The 23,697-nt window shown below is 40.3% G+C and overlaps 1 protein-coding gene across 2 annotated transcripts; it reads right to left on the minus strand.

Moving 5' to 3' along the window:
• Positions 1–900: 900 nt before the first annotated feature.
• On the minus strand, positions 901–23,056 carry LOC140188190 (acidic leucine-rich nuclear phosphoprotein 32 family member D-like). 2 transcript variants are annotated; one of them, XM_072244212.1, is made up of 7 exons: positions 22,877–23,056; positions 18,616–18,765; positions 10,215–10,337; positions 6,826–7,045; positions 5,480–5,592; positions 5,167–5,209; positions 901–2,423 (listed from the first exon to the last, which is right to left on the minus strand). In XM_072244212.1, exons 1-7 carry the CDS (start codon positions 22,928–22,930, stop codon positions 2,350–2,352), a joined length of 777 nt encoding a protein of 258 aa, XP_072100313.1. In that variant the 5' UTR covers positions 22,931–23,056; the 3' UTR covers positions 901–2,349. The 2 variants fall into 2 exon arrangements, with proteins under 2 accessions (XP_072100313.1, XP_072100312.1); XM_072244211.1 differs by having other exon boundaries at positions 902–2,423; positions 5,480–5,595; positions 22,877–23,055.
• Between the last annotated feature and the right edge of the window lie 641 nt (positions 23,057–23,697).

Genomic DNA, 23,697 nt, shown 5'->3' on the forward strand with positions numbered 1-23,697 from the left:
CCCCTTTAGAAGATGCCTTTTGCCTTTATTCCTTCTACCAAATGGCATGATCAGACACTTCTCTACACTGCGTTCTAACACTTCTTTGCCCATTCTCCCAATCTGTGTCAAGTCCTTCTGCAGACTCCCTGCTCCTCCACCTATCTGACTCACCCACAAAGCCATCAATAACATATAAAGTGAAAAGTAGTAGAGCCAACACAGACCCTTGTGGGACACTATTAGGTACTAGCAGCCAACAAGAAAAGGCCCCTTTATTCCTGCTCTTTGCCTTGTGTCAAGTCAACCAAACTTTCGTCCATGCCAGTATTTTTCTTGTAATACCACAGGATCTTGTTCAGCAGCCTCAGGTGTGACCTCTGCTATCACTACAACCTGTAGAGGGACCCTCACCTTTTGTCATAAGGTTTATTTTCTTAACCTGCATACCTTGTGCTTCCTCCTTTTACTATTCTGGTAGTAACACTAAGCTCCTCTGAACCCATTTTACAATTCTCAACCCAGTCAAATTTGCGTATTCATTCACTAATAGACTAACTGTAACAGCCAGAAAACAAAGATTGAGGAAATATTTGAATATGCTTAAGACAATCACTCAAAAATGAAGCCCGGTTTTCCAGATTGCTTAAAGCCCACTGCACCCAATTTTATTCTGTACATTTTGGTATTTGAAATTCAAAATCTGGGCACTTTAGTTTATAAACTGTCATTACCACTGGTATACAGAATAATATGATGCAATTCCAATTCTTAACTAGGGCCATCATAAGCACGATTGGACCTGTTAACAAGTAGAAAATGGAAGTGCCTCTCATTTCTGAAACAGTTCAGGAGTCACACTATGTTAAACAGTAGACATCCACAACTAAAAGCATTTATTTTTATTAAAAACGCATTTATTTTGAAAATTTTTAACAAAACTAGATACATTAACATGAAATAGGTCTTCTGAACTTATTTTCTGTACAGAAATAACCTGAACAGCAACATTTCAAAGTTTAATACATTTGTAGATACTACACTGAAAATTTATATTCAAATTCATTTTTGCTCTAAAAAATTCACACCACACTAAAAATAAAAAGTAACAAATTACCTAGTTTCTAATCTCAACATTTAGTTTTCTTTAAAAAAGTCCCAGAGTTTATAAATATCCATTTTTCAATGGGTATCTAGAACTAATTCCATAATATACTGTTATAATACAAAGAGACTGTTGACCGAGTTTATACAAATATTTGAAAGCCATTTACTTTCCTCTTTATAAGTTCTTTTGTACTTGTAATTAAAAACTGAACATTTTTCAGAAAAACTGGCAAACTACAGCAAGGCTCTGAGCATTTTTGATTCTCGACAACTGTGGTGAAGTTTCTAACAGATCTGTGTTTAATTCAAACAGTAGAAAGTCAACACAGTTTGGAACCCTGCATCAAAATTAGGACACTATTAAGTTTCCAGTAGCTGCAACTATAAAATTTCTCTTGATTAAGAATTTTGTTTCTTATACTCAGATTTCTGAAAAAGACAGTTCTGCTCTCTGCTCTTGCATCAGTTCTGTTGCTATGGAAATGCCAAAACAATAAGTAGTCAATAATGGACACTGGCATTTGAAAAACATTTCTGACAGATTGCACAGGCTGTCCTATTGTACACCCTAACACTTCAGTACAGCAACAACTTGATATTCCTAACCACACTTAACAAAAATTGTCCACTGGACCAACAACTCTATAAGGCACAGTAAAGGCAAATTCTAATTTGAATGCAATGGACTAAAGACAGGTTGTTATAAGATTAGTCACAAGAATCATTTGGGTTAGTCAGCCAGCTTATTAATATGACGTCACAGCATTCTACTATGGTGAAGGAATGGAAGCACTTAATAACAACTTAACATTTCAGCAATGTCAGCAACTCAATCACAACTGTCACTCTTTGGAATATCAATCCATAGGGAGTGAAAAGAAAAATGAAAACACTGGTATGGGTGGGGGGAGGGGGAAGAGAAAAACTTCACACCTTAAAAAGTGACATACCACTTAGGAGCGATAAGTGATCCTTACTAGAGGGTAAACAAAATTCACCACTACCCAAGTTTTTGTTACACAACTTTGGTTTAACAGTGGCAACCCTGACCAATCTAAGGCAACATTCCAGACTTCCAGCAGTCCAGCTAGTGTATCCAACATGTCAGAAATGTGATAATTAGACGTAAATGCACTTTTAAACAGAATAACTTATGAAATATATATTTCATAATGCACATCACCATAGCTACAGATACTGCCTCAGAGGAATGTCACTTGATGCGAATATCAACCACAGTCACAGTCTTTACATTTACTGAGTTCATTCATCATCCTCAGTATCCTCTTCTCCATCGTCCTCTTGGGTCCTCTTCCGTTTCTGGCCCTGGACTGTTTCTGTGAGGGCGACATTTATTCAAACATATGAAGATATTAGCTTTGGTTAAACAATTAAAGATGAGCTTTTTTTCTGTCACATGTACATCAGAAATTACATTGAAATGTACTGTTTGTGTCAAGGACCAACACAGTCAAAGGACATACTAGGAACAGCCCTCAAGCATCATCATGCTTCTGGCGCCAACATACTAACCCACGACTTACTAACCCTAACCTGTACATCTTTGGAATATGGAGGAAACTGGAGCACCAAGAGAGAAGGTACAAGCTCACGATAATCAGCAGTGGAATTGAATCTGGTCACTGGCATTATAAACTGTTATGCTAACTGCAACACTACATGCCACCAATTACAATCTTGAAAAGCACAAGACAACAATGTTAGCCTCAGAGAGATAAGAATAGAATTGTACAAGAGGAAAAATTCACTTAATATTGGGAAAATTGGAAATGATATGGGTAGCTTACATTACAGATAAAAAATTAATCACTCTTCATTAAATTATGAAATTTAAAACTTTGGGTGTTTTTATACAAGTGTAGGACAAAACTACAAATAGTCACCATTTACTTGTCACGAATAGAAAGGTAAAATAAAAACTGGACTTAAAAGTCACATAGCACAGAAAACCATGGCAATCAAGATTTCCATCTAAGATAGTTCCATATCCCTCTGCTTCTTTCCTATATAATTGTCCAAGTGCCTTTTTAGTGTTAATGTACCTGCCTCAATAATTTCATCTGACACCCTCAGGTTACTATTAAATTTCTCTCTCTCTCTCTCTCCTCACCGTAAATCAAGGTCCTCGTTCTTGATACCCTAATTCTTGGGGGAAATCCTGTGTGAATTCATCTGATCTATGACTCTCATGACTTACCACATCTTTAAAAGATCACTCCTCATTCTATGCTCCAACAAATAAAATCCCAACCTTCTTCCTAATCTAGTCCACCATGTCCTGGCAACATCCATGTGAATCTCCTCTGCACTCTGGCAACTTTAAAAGCAGGGTGTCTGAAACGGAACATAATATTCCAAATGCAGCCTCACCAACATCTGTGCAATGGCAACATAGCACCTCAATTTCTATTTAGAGTAATGAAACATTTTGGAACTAATCTTAGTCTAGGGGCTTCTGAAGGACTTGCCTCCCTCTGAGCCTGAACTATACAGTGCATCGCTAAACCTATCCAACCCTCCTTTACATTAGTAAACTCCTTTACCTTGATCAGTTAATATAATTCTTTCCTAATAAGCAGAAAGTCATGCACAGGATTCCTAATTTCCTTAATAATAGATCTTGAAGTAAAGAAAGGAAAATATAATGTAACCAGCATACTTTTGATTTTAGACCAAATCACCATAACACAGGTGCAGATTCAAACATTTGGCCGAGTCTGCTTGAGAACACAGTTGTTTTATTTTCCCTCTCAAACCAATTCTCTTGATAGTTAGGTGACACGTGCAACTAGATGGGTAGGAACGATAACGAGCTGGAAATCTGATAGGAGAGGAGAATGGACCATAAGAGAAAGAAAGTGAGGAGGGGACCCAGGGCGTAGTGATAGACAGGAAAGAAGCAGTACAAGGCCAGAGTGGAGAATAGCTGAAGGGAGGGGGAAGGAATTTTTAAAATATAAAACAGAAGGAGAAATCAATATTGATTCATGCCATCAGGTTGGAGGCTACCCAGTCAGAATATAAGGCGTTGCCCCTCCACCCTGAGGATGGTCTCAATAAGGAACAAGAGGCCATGGACAGACATGTAGGTCAGGAATGGGAATTGGAATTGGAATTAAAATACTTGGTCACTGGGAAGCTCCATTTTTGGTAGATGGAGCAGAGGTGGTGGATGAAGTGGATCCTCAATTTACAATGAGTCTCACCAATGTAGAGGGGGCTACATCGGGAGCACAGGACACAACAGATTTGCAGGTGAAGTATTGCCTATGTGGAAGGACTGTTTGGAGCCCTGAATGAAGGTATGGCACATATTGTTGTGGGAGAAGTGCAGATGAAGTTGGAACAGATGGGATAAACAAGGAGGTGAGCAGAGAAGCTTAGTTAGTACCACCAGACAGCTCCATCAGCTTAGCTTCAATCCTGATCTAGAGTGCGACCTGTATGCTAAGTTTATACTCTGTGACTGTGTAGATTTCCCAGGAGGAACCAGTTTTCGCCCACATCTCAAAGACAAGCATGTTTTTTTAAAGTTAATTGATCACTGAAAATTGCCCTTGGTAGCAGAATTGAGACTTAAGATCTCAATTGTGTTAGTGGAAGATTAAGGTGGTGATGGGCATGCAAGTGAGAATAGGTTTCAGGGCAACAAGTTCAAGAATGGAACTGATGGGAATGGATAAGATTTAGCATAGACTCAATATGTTAAAAGCCCCCTTCTACTTTACATGAACATATTAAAGAAAAATGAGTAAGCGCTGGAAACTAATGTCTGTTTTAAAAGATAGTGGTAGAACTTGGAGGCAGGACATAAGAAGTAGAATGTTAACTAGACCAGAGACCAGGGTTCCCAACCTTTCTTCAATACCATTAAGCAAGGAGTCTGGAGTCTGTGAACCCCAGGTTGGGAACTCCTGCCCTAGACAAAAATACACTGCTGGCACCTTGAAGACCAGCTAAGTTAAATAAGCACCAAGTTTAGGATAAAAATATTAAGCTGCAAGCAGAAGCTCAATTATTAAGTTAAACTAAACCTGCTGAATGTTGTTTGAAATTTACCTTTGCATTCTTCTTCATCTTCAACTTCTTCATCCTCATCATCCTAGATTTTAAAAAAAGGTTTATACTTCAGTGTCAATTATAACAAAAGCACGTGTTTCCTTACAAATATGAAACCAGTGAAGATATACTCTGCTTAAGTTACCCAAAATGGGGTGACAACTTTGCCTGGTTATCATTGGATATTCCCTCCACAAAAAAGTCAAGACAATTTCCATTGTAATTGGACTCCACAAGTAAAAAGGTAATCACAGGGAAATAAAGAGATCAGCCAAATCCTCCATTGAGAAAATAGCATGGCATTTTTGCTTACATCCTCACTGTCTTCTTCATCCTCGTCATCATCTTCACCATCAAGTTCATCTTCATCTTCCTCATCCAAGGCATCAAATTCACCCTCTTCATCATCATCTTCATCCTCCTCTTCTACTGTAAGTTTCAAATGTATATGAATTAAGAGCAAATAATTATCCATTACTGACAACACCTTTAAAGTCATCCTGAAGAAAATAACCCATCTATAAATCCTAAAGGTTTCCCAGAAAGATGAGGATAACCAAATATAGTTGTACATTTAATCCAGACTGCAACTTTAACAATAGTTTAGCCCATAGCGCTTAAACAAAAAGGCTAACAGGGAAATGCTGTTCAAATGAATATTTTGAATACTTGTCTGAATGGAAGGAGGAACTTTTGACATATTTTAACCAATTCAGCTTTTATATTTTTTGCCAAATTATCATGGAAGTGGAAGCAGATAGTTACAGGTCCAAGAGGAAATAGAGAGAATAAACAAAAATCGAAAGCACGAGTATTCACACTTCACTAAAAGATTTTAGACTATAATGAGATAATGCCACCTCTACCAGCAAGTAGTTTTCAAATTATCAAGCATCAATGTGCAATCTGAAAAAAGTAAACTAAACAAAGTATATTTCATTGACAAACAGTAGGTTAGCATATTTGTAAAGTTAATGATACAGACAAAAACAAAAATGTAGAGTCTGAAATCTGCAGGCTTGGGCTCTGCTTGACTCAAACAATAAGGCTCTGTAGAAATTTTACATGTCAATGCTTCCTCACAGAAAGGTGTGATGATTGCATAAAACTCCAGCTCAAGCACATTCACTGGCTCAAAACCCTTGTATTGTTTTACCTTGGAGTATAGCAACCATTCATTTCCATTTTGAATGTCTTAATTGAACCTACCTCCCCGGGCTTGCATTCCAGACCCTAACCACTTGCTATATTAAAAATAGCTCTCAGTTACATCATTGATTCTTTGTCAAGACAACATTGATTCTATGTCCTCTAGTGCTTCACCACTCAACCAATGGCTACAACATCTACCTACTTTGCCCCGTACCTTTAGAATTTTCAGAATGCATGCATCAGAAATCAGAATAACTGCAGCTTCTCCAGTCTATCCACATAACTAAAATCTCTTATTCCTGGAGTTATTCTTGTAGATCTAATCTAATCTTCCCCCCCTCCCCAACAGATTTCCTCCTGCATGGTGACCCATGGATAAGACATTCATTATCTGGTCCTACCACTGTTTTACAAAGGCTCACTTGTTCCCACACTCTATGCTATATTTAGAAAACAGGATTCACAAGTTTTGCTCATTACCATATATGATCTTGTGAAAATACTTACCATCTTCATTTTCCTCTTCATCATCTTCCTCCTCCTCATCATCATCGAGACCATCACCATCACCCTCTACATCAGAATCTGGTGCCTCCTGATCATCCTGGTCATATCCATCTAAGTATGTGAGCTGGGGGAGCAGCTTGAACATACTGTCTCGATAATCATTTAAATTGGTCACTTCACAATTAAATAAGTCAAGACTCCTCAAATTCAGAAGTTTTTTCTGTCAAAAGAAAATAAATTCCAGAAAATGCGTCATGCCTTTTTCATATTCAAGGCCACATATTCCCCCAGGTTGTTCTGATGCATGTGTGAGGGATAATTGATTACACATAAATGCTGTGTCTTTTTAGATTCATTACATACCTCAAAACTACTTGAACAAATGATTTCTGCAATGAATATACTTTACATCTTAAAACATGCAGGTAGAAAATCCAATTGAATTTCTTTTACACACCCATAATACCATCTTAAAAAACCAATACAATTAAAATTAAAAAGGTCCAAATCCTAAGTTTAAAAATTTCAGCTCAGACAAACTTTGATTTTTGACAAACTTAATTAACAGTTCAATCAGATTTTCTCCTGCTATTCATCCAAAAGCAACAAAAACATTTTATATTCAGGTACCTTTCTCACCTTCTTGAAGTATAGCACTGGCAGTGATTTTGCCAGTTGTAATGACACCCCCTTCCCCATTTGTAAGGCTCCCTGCCCCTATTCTAATAACTTTCTACAGGAGCACCATTGAGTGTTCTGTCTGGTTGCATCATCATGTGGTATGGAAGCTGCAAGGCATCAGACTACAAGACCCTACAGAGGATAGTAAAAGCTGCCAAGAGGATCATTTGGGTCTTGCTTCCCATATTTGTGACGCTTACTGGGAGCGTTGCAGATGAAGGACCCAACTTTCAAGTTTAAGTTTTGTTATCATTCATACATGAATACACCAAAACAAAACAGTACACCTCAATACTCAGATTGAGGATCCCTACCTCCTATCCCACAATCTCTTTGACTATCAGGAAAGCGATACAGACGCATCAGGACTGCCAGACTGGGTAACGGCTTCATCCCTCAGGCTGTAAGTCTAATGAATGCTCTGCCACCACTGAGGTCTTGTCACTAAGACAGTGTGCTGTTTACAGTTTACCTGTGCTGGGTGTTACTACATGCATTTTGAATTGTAGTTTATTAAATTAAGTATATTATAGTTTAGTTTATGTGCTGTGTGATACATGTTGTGTGGGTGCACATGGTCTGAAGGAATGTTGTTTTGTTTGTGTAATATGTAGTCAGGTGACAATAAACTTGAACTTGACACCTCATTTCAAAAGAAAAGCCTTTAATACGAGATAGTATGCAATCTTGAGGTTGACTTTATTCTGACCATCTTGGGAAATTCCTACATGAATGGCACTACAGAATAGAAAAACCACAGGACACTAATAAGATGGTGCATGGTGCAACACAATTTGACAGGACAATTACTAGTCCTATTGTGCAGCAGGCCAAACACCAGGAAGTCTGCAGATGCTGGAGATCCGACGAAAGGCCTTTGCTCAAGACGTCACCTGTATACTCTTTTCCTGGTCTGCTGAGTTCCTCCAGCATTTTGTGCGTGTTGCTATTGGTCTGCTAACTGTTTTGCACCCAAGTTTCAGGATTACAGCAACAAACACTGACAAAATAGTTAGTAATTCATGAATCTTAAATAATTCTGGTGAATTTAATCTTTTGCATTCGTTGCTTTAATGGAAATGATCACTGCTCACAAGCATAGGTATTGATCTCCATCACCCTGCTACATTTTTGATGTACATCTCTATGGCATTAAAAGCTATACCATTACATATTCAGAATTGACATTAAGCTAACAACCTTTGCTCCAGTATCACCTCCATCATATTCAAAATTTATGTTCAAATTATATTTTCAAAGAACGACAATTAATTTTCCAGTTATTCTTCACCAGTTCTAGCATTTTAGATTCAAGATTTTCAAAAGATTCAAAAAACTTTATTGTCATTCTAACCATACATTAGCTCTGCAGGGCAGAATGAGACAGCGTTTCTCAGGAGCAGTGCAATCATAACATAACAAACGCAACACTAAATAATAAACATAACAATAAATAGTAAAACACAACAGCCACATGTCAGTTAAAATCAGTTATAAGTGTCCAGTGCACGTTAAAAATGTCCAAAGCAGAGTTAGGTGGAGCAGCTATTTAGCAGTCTGACTGCCTGTGGGAGGAAGCTGTTTAGTGGCCTTGTGGTTTTAGTTTTGATGCTCCTGTAACGTTTGCCTGATGGCAGAAGAACAAACAGTTCATGGAGAGGGTGTGAGGGGTCTTTAATGATGTACCGTGTCTTCTGGAGGCATCGACTCTGAAAGAGGTCTTGGACAGAAGGTAGGGAGACCCCAATAACCTTCTCTGCTCCCCTAACCACTCTCTGCAAGGCTTTTTTGTCGACAACACAGCAGCTGGAGTACCAGGTTGTGATGCAAAAGGTCAGCACATTCTCACTGCACATAAGCTTTTCTTACACCCAAACCAGTTCTGCATTTCCTTCTGTCAACTTTCTATCCAATTAATTCATTACCTTTGTTGTACATCCACATTTTCCAACAAACCAGCGACCCACCATTCCCCCACCCCACCACAAGAAAGTAATTGCAATCCATAGTACGAGGACTACTATTTATGGTTACCCTAGACCATGTATTTTTGTCATGTGTTCTCATTTGAATAACTCTTAAAGCTAACCTTTTGTTGAACATACTGATCCTTTTGTTTCCTACCTGCCACCACTCCGTTCCCAATCCTGTGTCAGGATTAGACAACCTCATTAACCAAAACCACCATAGCTTTTACCTAAACAAATCACTCTTTTCTTTGCCTTGGAAACCAAATGAATTTGGAAATTTAATCTGTAGAACTACGTTTGCATTTAGTTTAAATCCAATTAATATCACAATTCCTCCTATAACCAGGCCACAAGTAGGTTCCCAAAATTAAGCACATTATAACAGAGAAAGCAGGCAATTAGCAAATTTGAAATGTGATCACTTTCATTTGTAGGCAGTGGCCAGTCATAACTTACAAATAAAGATTTATAAAGAAAACATGTAAAATCTTCAAATAGTAGCTAATTAATCAGATTACACATTCATGTAACCAATTCAAGAGTTCAATAAGATCATTACTGAGAAATTTCTAAATCAAGCAACTTAATTTTACCTTCCAATATGGCAATTTGTTGCATTACCAGGCATTTACAGAAAATGTGCAAGGTATAGTATATTGTATGAGGTATAGTTCCATCCAAATAACATACTGCTCCAAGTTTCTTAACAACAATCTTCAACAATTATTAATTTCTTACCAAGGGCTCCAGAGTGTTGATGTCTTTGATTTTATTTCCACTTAGGTTTAAATGTGTAAGGCTCGGGGTTCTTTCTGCCAAAACTTCAAGACCTCCAGATATTCTGTTATCACTGAGCTCAAGCTGAAAAATCAAGATTGCAACTTTTACAAATCATAAATGTGATTGTATGACGTCAAACTATTTTGTTACAAATTTAAATTAAATAAACCAACACCATTAGTCCAATGTTGCCTACAGCCCTCCTTGGTAAAAAGATGTTTTATGTACCACAGGAAATTAAATTTACATAAATATGGCCTTTGCAGCTCAAAATAATTATGATATATAAAATCACAAATATGAAACTATCAATTGGAAAAGGCAGAATTAAAGGCCATAGCCAATTCCGTTTGGAAACCAGCTCAATTCCATAGACATACTTGGTTAAGTTAATTTGGTATAAACTTCCATATGCTTGGAGATTAGAAATCAATGTAGAAACAAGTTAATCTGAAGACATTTGTCTGAGAAGCAATTCATTTTACACAAAGACTATCTTATGACAAAACTTCTGTCACAAAGATAAAGTAATATCAGGAAAAAAAACAATCATGTGACAATTACAGTTCAAAATTAAAAAAAATAAGGAATGGTTAGGTGGAGCTGGATTCTCAAATTAATGGTAGAGAAAGCAAAGCTAGAACAGATACCAGATTGAATGATTATGCTATTAGAACAAATTAGGACACTATTACTACTACATACTATAAATTTGTATTAGTTCCCACCTGTTATTAATTGAGGAATTTATTGCGTGTACTTGTACGCTACCGTGCTCTTTAGATTGACTGTAAACGAATAAAATCAGCGTATGCCACTGTTGCCACATATTGTCGCGTTCCTGTAAGCTGGAACTAGTCTGTCCATACCCCTCTGAGCTCTCTCGTTAACAAGGTGTTTTTGCTTATATAACTGTCACTCACTGAATGCTTTGTTTTGCACACCATTCTCTGTAAGCTCTGTGCGTGAAAATCCTAGGAGATCACCAGTTTCTGGTACCAATTATCATTCCATGGTCACATTTCTTCCCCATTCTGACGTTTGGTCTGAATGACAAGTGAACTTATTGACCATGTCTGTATGTTTTATGCATTGATTTGCTACCACATAATTGGCTGATTAGACATTTGCATGATTGAGGTGTACAGGTGCGCCTTAATAAAATAGCCACAGTCTACGGAGTCTTTGTGGGTGGAAGTTAGGAACAGAAAGGGGTCAATAACTCTACTGGGTGTTTTTTTTTTATATATAGACCACCCAACAGTAACGGGGACATTGAGGAGCAGATAGGGAGACAGGAATCTGGAAAGGTGTAATAATAAATGGATTGTCATGGTGGGAGATTTTAATTTCCCAAATATCGATTGGCATCTCCTTACAGCAAGGGGTTTAGATGGGGTGGTGTTTGTTAGGTGTGTTCAGGAAGGTTTCCTGACACAGTAAGTAGATAAGCCTACAAGAGGAGAGAGTGTACTTGATTTGGTATTGGGAAATGAATCTGGTCAGGTGTCAGATCTCTCAGTGGGAGAGCATTTTGGAGATAGTGATCACAATTCTGTCTCCTTTACCATTGGAGAGGGATAGGAACAGACAAGTTAGGAAAGCACTTAATTGGGGTAAGGGGAAATAGGCTATCAGGCAGGAACTTGGAAGCATAAATTAGGAACAGACGTTCTCAGGAAAATGTACAGAAGAAATGTGGTAAATGTTCAGAGGATATTTGTGTGGATTTCTGCATAGGTACATTCCAATGAGACAGGAAAGGATGAAAACCAGGATTATAAGGCTAGCAGGAAGGAGCTTAAGAATGAAATTAGGAGAGCCAGATGGGTCCATGGGAAGGCCTTGGCGGACAGGATTAAGGAAAACCCCAAGACATCCTACAAGTATGTGAAGAGCAAGAGGATAAGACCAATCAAGTGTGAAAGTAGAAAAGTGTGTATGGAACCGGAGGAGATAGCAAAGGTACTTAATGAGTACTTTGCTTCAGTATTCACTACGGAAAAGGATCTTGGCGAATGCAGGGATGACTTACAGCCAACTGAAAAGCTTGAGCATGAAGATATTAAGGAAGAGGATGTGCTGGAGCTTTTGGAAAGCATCAAGTTGGATAAGTCACCGGGACCAGACGAGATGTACCCCAGGCTCCTGTGTGAGGCAAGGGAGGAGATTGCTGAGCCTCTGGTGATAATCTTGGCATCATCAATGGGGATGGGAGAGGTTCCAGAGGATAGGAGGGTTGTGTATGTTGTTCCCTTATTCAAGAAAGGGAGTAGAGATAGCCCAGGAAATTATAGACTAGTTAGTCTCACTTCAGTGGTTAAGCTGATGGAGAAGACCCTGAGAGGCAGGATTTATGAACATTTGGAGAGGCATAATATGATTAAGAATAGTCAGCATGGCTTTGTGAAAGGCAGATCGTGCCTACGAGCCTGGTTGAAGTTTTTGGGGATGTGACTAAACACATTGATGAAAGTAGAGCAGTAGATGTAGCGTATATGGATTTCAGCAAGGCATTTGATAAGGTACCCCATGCAATGCTTATTGAGAAAGTAAGGAGGTATGGGATCCAAGGGGACTTTGCTTTGTGGATCCAGAACTGAATTGCCCAGAGAAGGCAAAGAGTGGTTGTAGACGGGTCATATTCTGCATGGAGGTAGGTGATCAGTGGTGTGCCTCAGGGATCTGTTCTGGGATCCCTACTCTGTGATTTTTATAAGTGACCTGGATGAGGAAGTGGAGGGATGGGTAGTAAATTTGCTGATGACAAAGTTTGGGGGTATTGTGGATAGTGTGGAGGGCTGTCAGAGGTTACAGCGGGACATTGATAGGATGCAAAACTGGGCTAAGAAGTGGCAGATGGAGTTCAACCCAGGTAAGTGTAAGGTGGTTCATTTTGGTAGGTCAAATATGATGGCAGAATATAGTATTAATAGTAAGACTCTTGGCAGTGTGGAGGATCAGGGGGATCTTGGGGTCCGAGTCGATAGGACACTCAAAGCTGCTATGCAGGTTGACTCTGTGGTTAAGAAGGCATACAGTGCATTGGCCTTCATCAATCGTGGGATTGAGTTTAAGAGCTGAGAGGTAATGTTGCAGGTATATAGGACCCTGGTCAGACCTCACTTGGAGTACTGTGCTGAGTTCTGGTCGCCTCACTACAGGAAGGGTGCAGAGGAGATTTACAAGGATGTTGCCTGGATTTGGGAGCATGCCTTATGAGAATAGGTTGAGTGAACTCGTCCTTTTTCTCCTTGGAGCGACAGAGGATAAGAGGTGACCTGATAGAAGCGTACAAGATGAGAGGCATAGATCGTGTGGATAGTCAGAGGCTTTTCCCCAGGGCTGAGATGGCCAGCATGAGAGGGTAGTTTTAATGTGCTTGGAAGTAGGTACACGAGATGGCAGGGGCAATTTTTTTTTAATGCAGAGTGGTGAGTGTGTGGAATGGGCTGCCGGTGACGGTGGAGGAGGTGGATACAATAGGGTCTTTTAAGAAACTCCTGGATAGATACATGGATCTTAGGAAAATAGAGGGCAATGGGTAACCCTACGTAATTTCTAAGGTAAGGACATGTTCGGCACAGCTTTGTGGGCCAAAGGGCCTGTATAATGCTGTAGGTTTTCTATGTTTCTATGTTATGTGGACGACCAATTGAAATAAAAAGTAGTGCAGTTCCTAAAGCACCAGCCTGCAGTAACAATCCAATGATCACAGTGCAAATCCCACGGCAACTGTGGAATTAAACATTCTCAGCTTGCTCATAACCAACAGGGGAGGATATCTGGACTATATCGGACTCCAGAGCTATCAATCCAGTTAACTGATAAAAGCCCTCTGAAATAATGAATAAAACCCAATGGATCAGAAGGATTTAATGCGGTGATGTTGCTCCCAGCCTCGCTGATCATGCAAAGTGCTCATCAGAAACATTAAGGAAGTGTTTTAAACTGAAACCCAAGACAATCATTCACAAAGGATCACAGTTAACAGGTAATCTTACAGGTAACATGCCATACTTCTCCCTCACAATCCTCGTTCCCACTGGCTGGACAAATTCAGAAGGGACAATATAGCTGTACCAAGCCAAGGGGGAATAGCCAAGGGAGTTCTCAATATTGACTCAAAGCCCTATAAGAATGTTTGTCATGGAATGTCGAACATAAGCAAGGAAATTCAACTTGCTCTCCCCAGTCAAACTAATGAATTAGTGTTCTTCCCTGTTGAACAAATTTCAGAATAAGTGCAAGTGCCACAGAATGTTCTCTGGGCAAGGATCACAATGTCCATCACCAAGAAAGGGTTACAGGCACAAACAATGACAAAGTCATTGACAAAGAACATAGCTGCCACATTAAGGAAATTGACACAGAAAAATCACTGCTCTTGTCCTCATCAGTTATGCACATACCCATAATGAAGTGGCAGAAGTGACAATAGCAGCTGTTGTTGAGACCATCTTTTTCATAGTGAGGACAACATTCATTATGTATAGTGCCAGTACTAATAGCAACAAATGCAATAGATGTAGAACAAATCTGAACATCCATGAGATACCAACACAAAGGCAGGTGTCCATCCCTATAAATGTAAACTCATGGATCAGCAAACCCCTTGTTCTATTATTACTGTTAATCCGGGGATTAACCTTGGTTCAATGAGATTTGGGCAAAATGCCAGGAGCAGCATCAAACATAAATATGAAGTGTCAGCCTGGTGAAGCTGAAACACAGCATAGCAGACCACACTGCAACGACAGTGTACAACAGAGATATGCCACCAGAAATGGATCAGACGAAAGCACTATAGCCATGTCGCATCCAGTGGTGAATGACAGTGGAAAATTAAGCAGTTAATGCAAAGTTCACAGAACATTTCCATGCTCAACAACAGGGTCCATCAAATGACTGGTAGAATCAGGGAGGGTTTCCTAACAGAGTATGTAGAAAATAGGCAAGAGTCATACTAGACCTTGTATTGAGAAACCAGCATGACCCAGTGAATGGAATTTCAGCGATAATTTTCAGAAGTAATAACTCTGCATGTCTTAGGGTAGTAATGGATAATGTTAACATTGGTTCCTGGGGGAAAATGCTCAATTTGGGCAAGGCTAAACGCAACAGTATTAGGCAGGAGTCAGGGAGAATAGACTGCAAGCAGCTATTGACAGGCATGCCCTCATTTAACAAGTGGGAGTCATTAAAGGAGTGCTAATCAAAATGTAAATGGGGTGAATAGTAAATCTGCAGAACACAAAAATTGGCAGAGATTTGGATATTGAGGAAAGTTGTTAAAGAATTCAGCAGGATATAGACAAGATGGAAATTCAGACAGCAAAATGCCAAATGGAATTTAATCCAGGCAAGTGTGACGTGTTACACTTTGGGAGGACCATTTGATGAGCATAAAAATCTTGGTCTAAAATTCAAATTGGAAACACAAGGTAAAAAGGGTGGGCAAGGTGGACTCAGCCCAAAACGTGATTATTTACTCTTCTCTATCAATGCTGCCTGGCCTGCTGAGTTCCTCCAGCATTTTGTGCCTGTTGCTTGGATTTTCAGCATCTGCAGATTTTGTTTGTGCTTATGATGACCTTAGTTAATAATCTGAATTGCATATTATTCTGTATACCAGTGATAATGATAGCTTATAAATTAGTAAAGTGCCCAGATTATGAATTTCAGTCGTTTGTAAGATCCCAAAATGTACAGAATAAAATTGGGTGCAGTGGGTTTTAAGCAATCTAGAAAACCAAACTTCATTCTTGAGTGATTGTCTTATGAATATTCAAATATTTTCTCAATCTTTGTTTTCTGGCTGTTACAGTTAGACTATCAGTGAATGACAACACAAATTCGATTGGGTTGAGAATTGTAAAATGGGTTCACAAGAGCTTGGTGTTACTACCAGAATAGTAAAAGGAAGAAGCACAAGGTATGTGGATTAGAAAAATAAACCTCATGACAAAAGGTGAGGGTCACTCTACAGGTTGTAGTGATAGCAGAAGTCGCACATGAGACTGCTAAATAAGAGCCCGTGGTATAAGAAAAATACTGGCATGGACAGAAGATTGCCTGACTGACAAAAGGCAAAGGGTGGGAATAAAGAGGCCTTTTCTTGTTGGTTGTCGGTATCTAGTGGTGCTCCCCAGGGGTCTGTGTTGGATCTACTACTTTTCACTTTATTATGTTACTGATGGTTTTGTGGGTTGAGGGTTGTTATAATTGCTAACTTCAAACTCATTATAGAGTCAGAGAAGTACAGCACAGAAACAGATCTTTCAGTCCATGTTAAACCACTGAAACTGCCTACTCCCATCGACCTGCACCTGGACCACAGCCCTCCATACCCCTACCATCCATGTACCTAATCAAACTTCTCTTAGACATTGAAATCCAGCTTGCATGCACCACTTGCGCTGACAGCTCGTTCCACACTCTCGCAACCCTCTGAGTGAATAAGTTTCCCCTCATGTACCCCTTAAATGTTGAACCTTTCACCTATAATGCATGACCTCTAGCTGTAGTCCCACCTGTCAGGGGAAAAAGCCTGGGTGCATTTATCCTGTCTATACACTTCATAATTTTATATACCTCTATCAAATCTTCAAAAACCAGGTTATCCACCCAACTTCTAAGTGTTAATGTGCCCACCTTAACCTTATCTTTGCTAACACATTAAAAGAAAACACCACCATTTATGTGAAGCTGCTGCTCTCAATATTCCTTTTAAATCCCTTATCTTTGATCTTAAACCCATGCTCTGTGCTTTATTATTAGCAATCCCTTCCCTAGGGAAAAATAGCACCATGTGCCATGTCTATGCCCCCCAAGATCTGTCATGCCAAACTCAATCTCCTATGTTCCAGAGAACAAAGTCCCAGTTTACGCAACCTCTCCTTGTAACTCAGGCCACCAAGTCAAAGTAACATCTTGATAAATCTTCTCTGCACTCTTTCTAGTTTAAAGACATTTTTCCTATAACAGGATGACCAAAGGTGTACATAATATTCCAAATACAGCCTCACTAATGTCTTATATATATCTGCCCTCTGCACCCAAATATACACCAGGCTCCTACCATTCACTGTATAAGTCCTATCCCAGTTTGATCTTCCAAAATGTAATACCCCACATTTATCTAGATCAAGGGTTTCCAACCTTTTTTATGCCATGGACCCCTACTATTAACTGAAGGGTCTGAGGACCCCAGATTGGGAGCCCCTGATCTTGATTGAAAACCATTTGCCAATCCATTTGCTTAAGACCAACATGGTCTTGCACTTGGCAGCATCTCCCAAGTCCACAACCTTTAAACCAGACAAGTGCTCCAGGCACATGGAAAAAACACCACCTGCGTTTCAGATTCCCTTTCTCACTGAATTTGCAAACCATCTTCATGGTTTGTTCTTAATCATGGAACTCTCTATCCAACAGGATTGAGAGAGTACATCACTGCCTTATTAAGGATTATTATAGACCGGACAATAACTACAGACCTTACCATTAATGCCCAGATCCCAGAAAGTGAAAATAGTGTAACTAATGATATCTCCAAACAGCATATGGATTATTTAACATTTCACAAATTCTGCCCCAGAAAAGGAAATTTACCATTCACAAAGATTACAGAGTATGACTGTAAACACTGGTGCTTAAATTCAGTTTCATTTTAATGCTTTTCCAAATATCCAATTAAAATGATAATATTTGAATTGATAAATTACTGCCCACGTCAAAGATGAAGTCAGTCTGTTAGATAACACTGCCCAGCAGGCAGAGCTACTACCACAGAGCTCCAGTAACTCAGGTTTGATCTTGACCTCTTGTGTTGTCTGGGAAGTGTATTCCTTGTGACCACGTGCATTTCCCCCATTTGTTCTCTACTATTATTAGAAGAGAGTAAGGGATGAGCTAATGGATGTTTAGGAGAGAGTCTATAGCAAATAATTTTGGGGTGATGGATTTGTTCTGAGTGCTAGCATAAACTTCAATGGCTGGTGCTTCAATGAAAGAGGAAATATCAACATCATTTCAATATATTGACATCAATGACCCTCTGCTTCCAAAACAGCTTAGGATGCGAATGATCGATAGCTGACATCAATTACAAGTTTAATTTGTTATATTTTAACAATTCTACCAAACAGATCAATTGAGATGCATTATAATTAAAACAAATGCTCAGTATCAAGCTTAACCACATGAATTCATCGTCACTGGTACAGCTTCTAAAGGATAAATTATTCTAAGTTCTTTGTATGCATGGACACAAACCATATCTAGAGTAGCTATACTCTGTTAGCACCTTTAAATTTTTTGGAATAATCACTTTCACTCTAAGAGTTAAAATTCTTACCTTTCTTAGTTTATTTAACTTTGGAAGATTTGATACCGATGTCAGCATTACATTGATCATACTGAGAAATTCTAAGCTCTCAAAAGATGCCGACAGCCCTTCAATTTTGCCATCGTTTGATCTGCAATTGTCAAGAACCAGTTCTTTAACCTGCAAAACAGCAATGCATTTGTCTATAAATGTTGCAGAGAATCAGGATTCCCAAATTAGCCTTGTATGTATAGTGCATTAGGTTATTGTGGGACACACAAAAGAACAATCAAATCACAATCTTAAATCAGGTCTTTTGGATACAACAAGCTTGGCTGGCTTAATTGAAAATGATCGCTTTGGAATTTGTACATTGACTACTCATTCTGCTGTCGACCACATATCTCATTCCTGCCAAGGAAAGTTATCCTCAAGATATTCCTGGCTTCTGCTGGAAGCCTGTGGATATTTTATGGAAATAAAATGAACTTACTGCCACAGCTTGCAAGTCAAAAGTATGATTTTAGACAAGCTACTGCATTTACAGAAGAAGCCAAACACATCAAGAAAGTGGCATCTAAAGATAAGGGAGTAAAGGAAAACATAAACAACAGTAAGGAAAAACACCTTAGGTTTCTTTTAATATTTTCTATTAAAAATTGTCTCTGCCTGTTTTAGATGTTCTTGGCTAAATGTGGCCTCAAAGTTGCAAAGACTTGTAGCATTCAAATTCAATATGCATATGCTGATTTTCTATGATCCGAAAACAAATTTTTTGAACTACGAGCATTTACAGTTATGAACAGTTACTTGCACTTCTACCTCACTAAACTTTAGTGATTAGAACTGCTGCAGATGGAACAACAATTGTCTAATTTTGGAGAATCAGAAGTATGTGCCACCAAGCAGTTGGGAAATGGCTGTGCACTTTGTAAAAGAGAATTAATATTGGGGTCAGAAAATCCACCGTTAGACAGCAATGAATCCAAGCAGAACTTTTTATAAGGCCACAGATACACCATGGTTTGTGGTGACCACTAACAATTAAGCAATTTTTCAGCAATGTAAGGAAGTGGTTTTAGTTATAAATTGGAAACGGGTAAACGTACAACTGAAAACAGAAAAGAGTCACTCTTAATTAAGTGCTCAAGTGTTGGAAAAAGACACAATTCATTTGATTTCTTAGATATGTGTTAAATGAGTCACAGTGTGACATTTAAGTAGTATAAAGAAAATTTTCATGAAGCTATTGAACTTGGCACAATTACAGTATCAAAATACAGAATGTTGCAAGCTATCCCGCAAAATTCCTTCACTTTCATGTGCACCACATCTAGCACAGTGACTGCAGAAATACTTAATTTACCTGCACTGTGTTGTAACGACTGCATCTAAAGCTCCACTGGTGTAACCATGGCACCCATCTGTACTGTGGTAGGATGTGGGGTAATGGAGCCTCAGACTTTGGTCAGAGTGATTTGAATTATTTCACAGCCACCAAAGACCCAACGGATGCTTTACAATGTAGATTGTTGGGATTGGTCAAGGGATAGAACTGGTGTGTCCTTTGTACAAGATTTTTCACATCCATCTGAGTGAGAAGATGGGATGAGTTTAACGCTTTTTTCAATATGGCCTCCCTAATAATGAAGTACCCTTTCAAACTGCAGTGGAAGATAGAAGATGGAAAGATTACTATGCACAGAGGAGACCAGATTTGAGCCAGCATTAGCTCAATGACTTTACCACTGAGGGACTCAGTGACCGACTCTTGCATTAACTTTCCATGTAGAGATCAATTGATTTTCAAAGGGTCTGAGTGGCCATTAAGCCAGTGGTCATTCAGTGTATAACAAACCCCTGGATTGGTTCATTAAGAGGACCCAAGGCTCTTACTCATCCAGGATTTTGGTCATGAAAACCAAAACTAGTCACTGAAGTGTTTCCCATTGCTCCAGGCATCATCATCAACAGCACTACTTTGTTAAGCCTGAAGGATGTGGATAACAAACTCAAGCTAAAGGGGTTTTAGTTTCCAAAATCCAGACTGCTATTCCAATATCAGGCAGCAATGCACTACTGAAGGTGGTGTATTTCAGATGGGATATTAAATGAAGATTCTACCCAATCTCGCAGGCAAAAGATCAGACAGTTTTTCAAGTAATCCTCAATATCCTGAACAATGTTTAATCCTTAATCAACATAATTAAAACCAATTACTCATCATTTTCACTTTAGCATTTCTAGAAGATCCATGTTTGCAAACTGGCATCTTTATTTGTGTTATTAAAGGTACTTTAGCAAATTTAATGTGCTCTGATGCACATGCAGTTTGAGAAGCGCTGAATAAATCCGAAGTTCCTGCGTTTAAAACCTCAAAGTAAATGACAATCTGGATAGGCAAGTAAATAAAAATATTCTTAAAGGTTCTGCACTAACCCCCCATGCACACGAAAAGATCCCCAACCTTTAATTCTGGCCAATCCTGTCCACAGGCATAGACACGTGGTGTTAGGAGAGATGTTGAGTACGGGCAGAAGATTGGTTACCCCAGACTGCAAGTGCCTAACGGATTGTTTAAAGGTTCAATTATTTACAATTTATGATAGGCCAGAGTGCAAGGTTTCCACGTTTGCAGGTGACAGCAGACAGGTGTATCAAATGTTTAAGATAGCATAGTGGCCTTTATTTTAAGTGGCTTGGAGTTTAGATATAGGGAAATGCTATTACACCTGTGTGGGATACCGACAAAGCCGAAATTAGAGGAAGATGCAGTTTTGGCCTCCTTTTCTAAGAAGGGATATGCTTCCATTGGAAGAAATCTGAGAGGTGGGACAAAAGAATGGCCTATTTTGTGCAGCTAAATTAATTTCATATGCTCTGGAAATCAGAAAACCAAAGGAAGATCCTATTGAAATAAAATCCTAAAGAAGCATTTTCACTCATGGGAGAATTTTGAACAAGATACAATTAGTGGATTATAAAGTTGTTATTTAAAATAAAGTGTGTAGGAATTCTCTCCTGCCCCCTCGAAAAAAAAAGGCTGTGGAGTGAAGTCATTGTATTATTTAAAAAGGGTGCAGATAAAATTTTGGAAGATCAGGGAATTGAGGGCTGATGTAAAGCCTTGGTCAAATGGCACAGCAAGTGTAAGGAGCCAAGTGGCTCCATAATCCTACATGTTTATATCCTGCTCGATGAATCTCTATGGGACCGTAACACACGCTTGTCCCTTAAGCCTGCTCCATCGTGCATTAAAATTGTCGCAAAATAGAAACGTTCCCTGTGGATTTCAGCAGGGAGGAACTTTCACAATGAATCTATGGAACAATAGTACATTTCTGTATATTACCCGTGCAACGGCAATTGCAAACATCTATTTTGAACCCATTTTGGAAAATTGCGAATGCCACTTAAAACGTACATTGCTACTTTCCATCACCCCAAGTGACTCAGGGATACTTTAAAACTCTATCGATGAAATAGAAATGCTAATTGGATATTTGTGAAAATAAAAAGAATTTTCATTCGTCATTAAAATTATGATTTGTTGCGACTTAACACACGAATATTAAATTCAAAAGCAGATGACCCTTAGTTTCTCTAAAAGCTACAGAGAGACAAATTATATCCGTGCCATTTGGTAGTGCGCATCGCCCCTGACGTTTACTCATCCTGTCCGGGCTTCCCAAATACTCGGGATCACAACAAAGAGATTGGGATCTGCTCTGCCCCCGCCCAGAAGGAACCCCCGGTTGGCGGCGAGAGGCACGATGTCGGAGACTGGGCCTGTTGGACTGCAGCCAGCCCGCTGGGAAGCACGTGTGACAGACAGCCGGGAAGGGCCGAGCGGCGGCCACAGCCGCGAGGGAGGGGGAGCTGAGGGGCGGCCAGCGCCGGCGATGGGAAGGGGACGAGCGGCGGCCACAGCCGGGGGAGGGGGGGGCGATCTCCGGCGGGAAGAAGCTCCACGCGGCGGCAAAATGGCGCAACATGCGCCAACTTATCGCCGGGCCTCGGGAGAAAAGTCCTGGGCTTGGGTTTACCGCCGCCGCCTCCCCTCCCCCTCTCGCGGGCCGCCAGGCGAAGGCGAAAGGGGGGATAAGGCGCAGGCCCAGCGACGTTTCAACTGCCCAGGGCCTCGGGCCGATTCCAAGAGCCGAGGCCCCGACTTCCAGCCGGCGGGAAATTTAAATCGCAGCCCGGAGGGTTTTGTGTCTCCAAAGGGGCCCGCCCGGCCACGCGGTTCGGCCGCTCACAGCGCGGCCCCCCACCCCGGCCCTAGCCTCACGTCTGCCGGAGTCCTGTTCCTCAGCTCTAGGTTAATCCTCTTCTTCATGTCCATGGCTGTTGGGTATAGCCGCCGCAACCGCTTGCAGTCAAAGAAGGAACGGGAAGCCCGGCCTCGCACACCAGCCTAAACCGCGCCAAATGCAGCTGCCTCTGGCTGTACCAGGCGACCACGCACCGCCAGCACCGCCTCCGGGCGCCGAGCGGCACTGCAAGCCCGAGCGGGAGCTGCCACAACCAGCGCCCTCTCCGGGCGCCGAGCGGCCCTACAAGTCCCAGCGTGAGCCGCCACAAGCAGCGCCGTCTCCGGGCGCCGAGCTGCACTGCGAGTCCCAGCGCGAACCGCCTCAAACAGCGCCGCCTACGGGCGCCAATCCTTCACTACAAACTCTAGCGCCGTCTGTGGGCGCCGAACGCACAACAGCTCAAGTGGCGGATGGCCTTCACCCGAGACCCCCACTATCAACGCCTCTTTCCGGGCACCATGTGGCGCTGCGGGAGACGCCGAGCGTCAATCCAGTTCCGATGAAGAACGAGCTAATTGAGTTTCAATACCAGCACCGACCCATCGCCGCCCCTAGGCACAATGCGAAAAATGCTGTCCCGAGGAAACAACGCCACCTCTCGTTTGTCTTCTATCTTCCTTCTCAGCCTTGCGATATTTTTCAGAATTACCTGGAAGGTTGGAATTAGTATTTTAAGATAACTGTGCAAGTTGTGAAACTATGTTCTAGGACAGAGAAATGATTGAATTCCAGACCCCAGAGACTGTCCCAGCGACCTTTTTTGAGTTAACTGTTTCATTGTGAACAAGGCCTTTGT

The sequence above is a fragment of the Mobula birostris genome, chromosome 26 (assembly GCF_030028105.1).
Source record: "Mobula birostris isolate sMobBir1 chromosome 26, sMobBir1.hap1, whole genome shotgun sequence".
In the NCBI taxonomy this organism is placed as follows: Eukaryota; Metazoa; Chordata; class Chondrichthyes; order Myliobatiformes; family Myliobatidae; genus Mobula; species Mobula birostris.

Excerpts from the sequence above, each read along its gene's own strand:
- LOC140188190 (XM_072244211.1), bottom strand. The coding sequence starts at position 22,930 with ATGGACATGAAGAAGAGGATTAACCTAGAGCTGAGGAACAGGACTCCG. Across the intron at positions 18,766-22,876 it reads GGAACAGGACTCCGGCAGAC|GTTAAAGAACTGGTTCTTGA; the intron begins GTGAGGCTAGGG and ends GCTGTTTTGCAG. Across the intron at positions 7,046-10,214 it reads TCAACACTCTGGAGCCCTTG|AAAAAACTTCTGAATTTGAG; the intron begins GTAAGAAATTAA and ends TTCTTTTGACAG.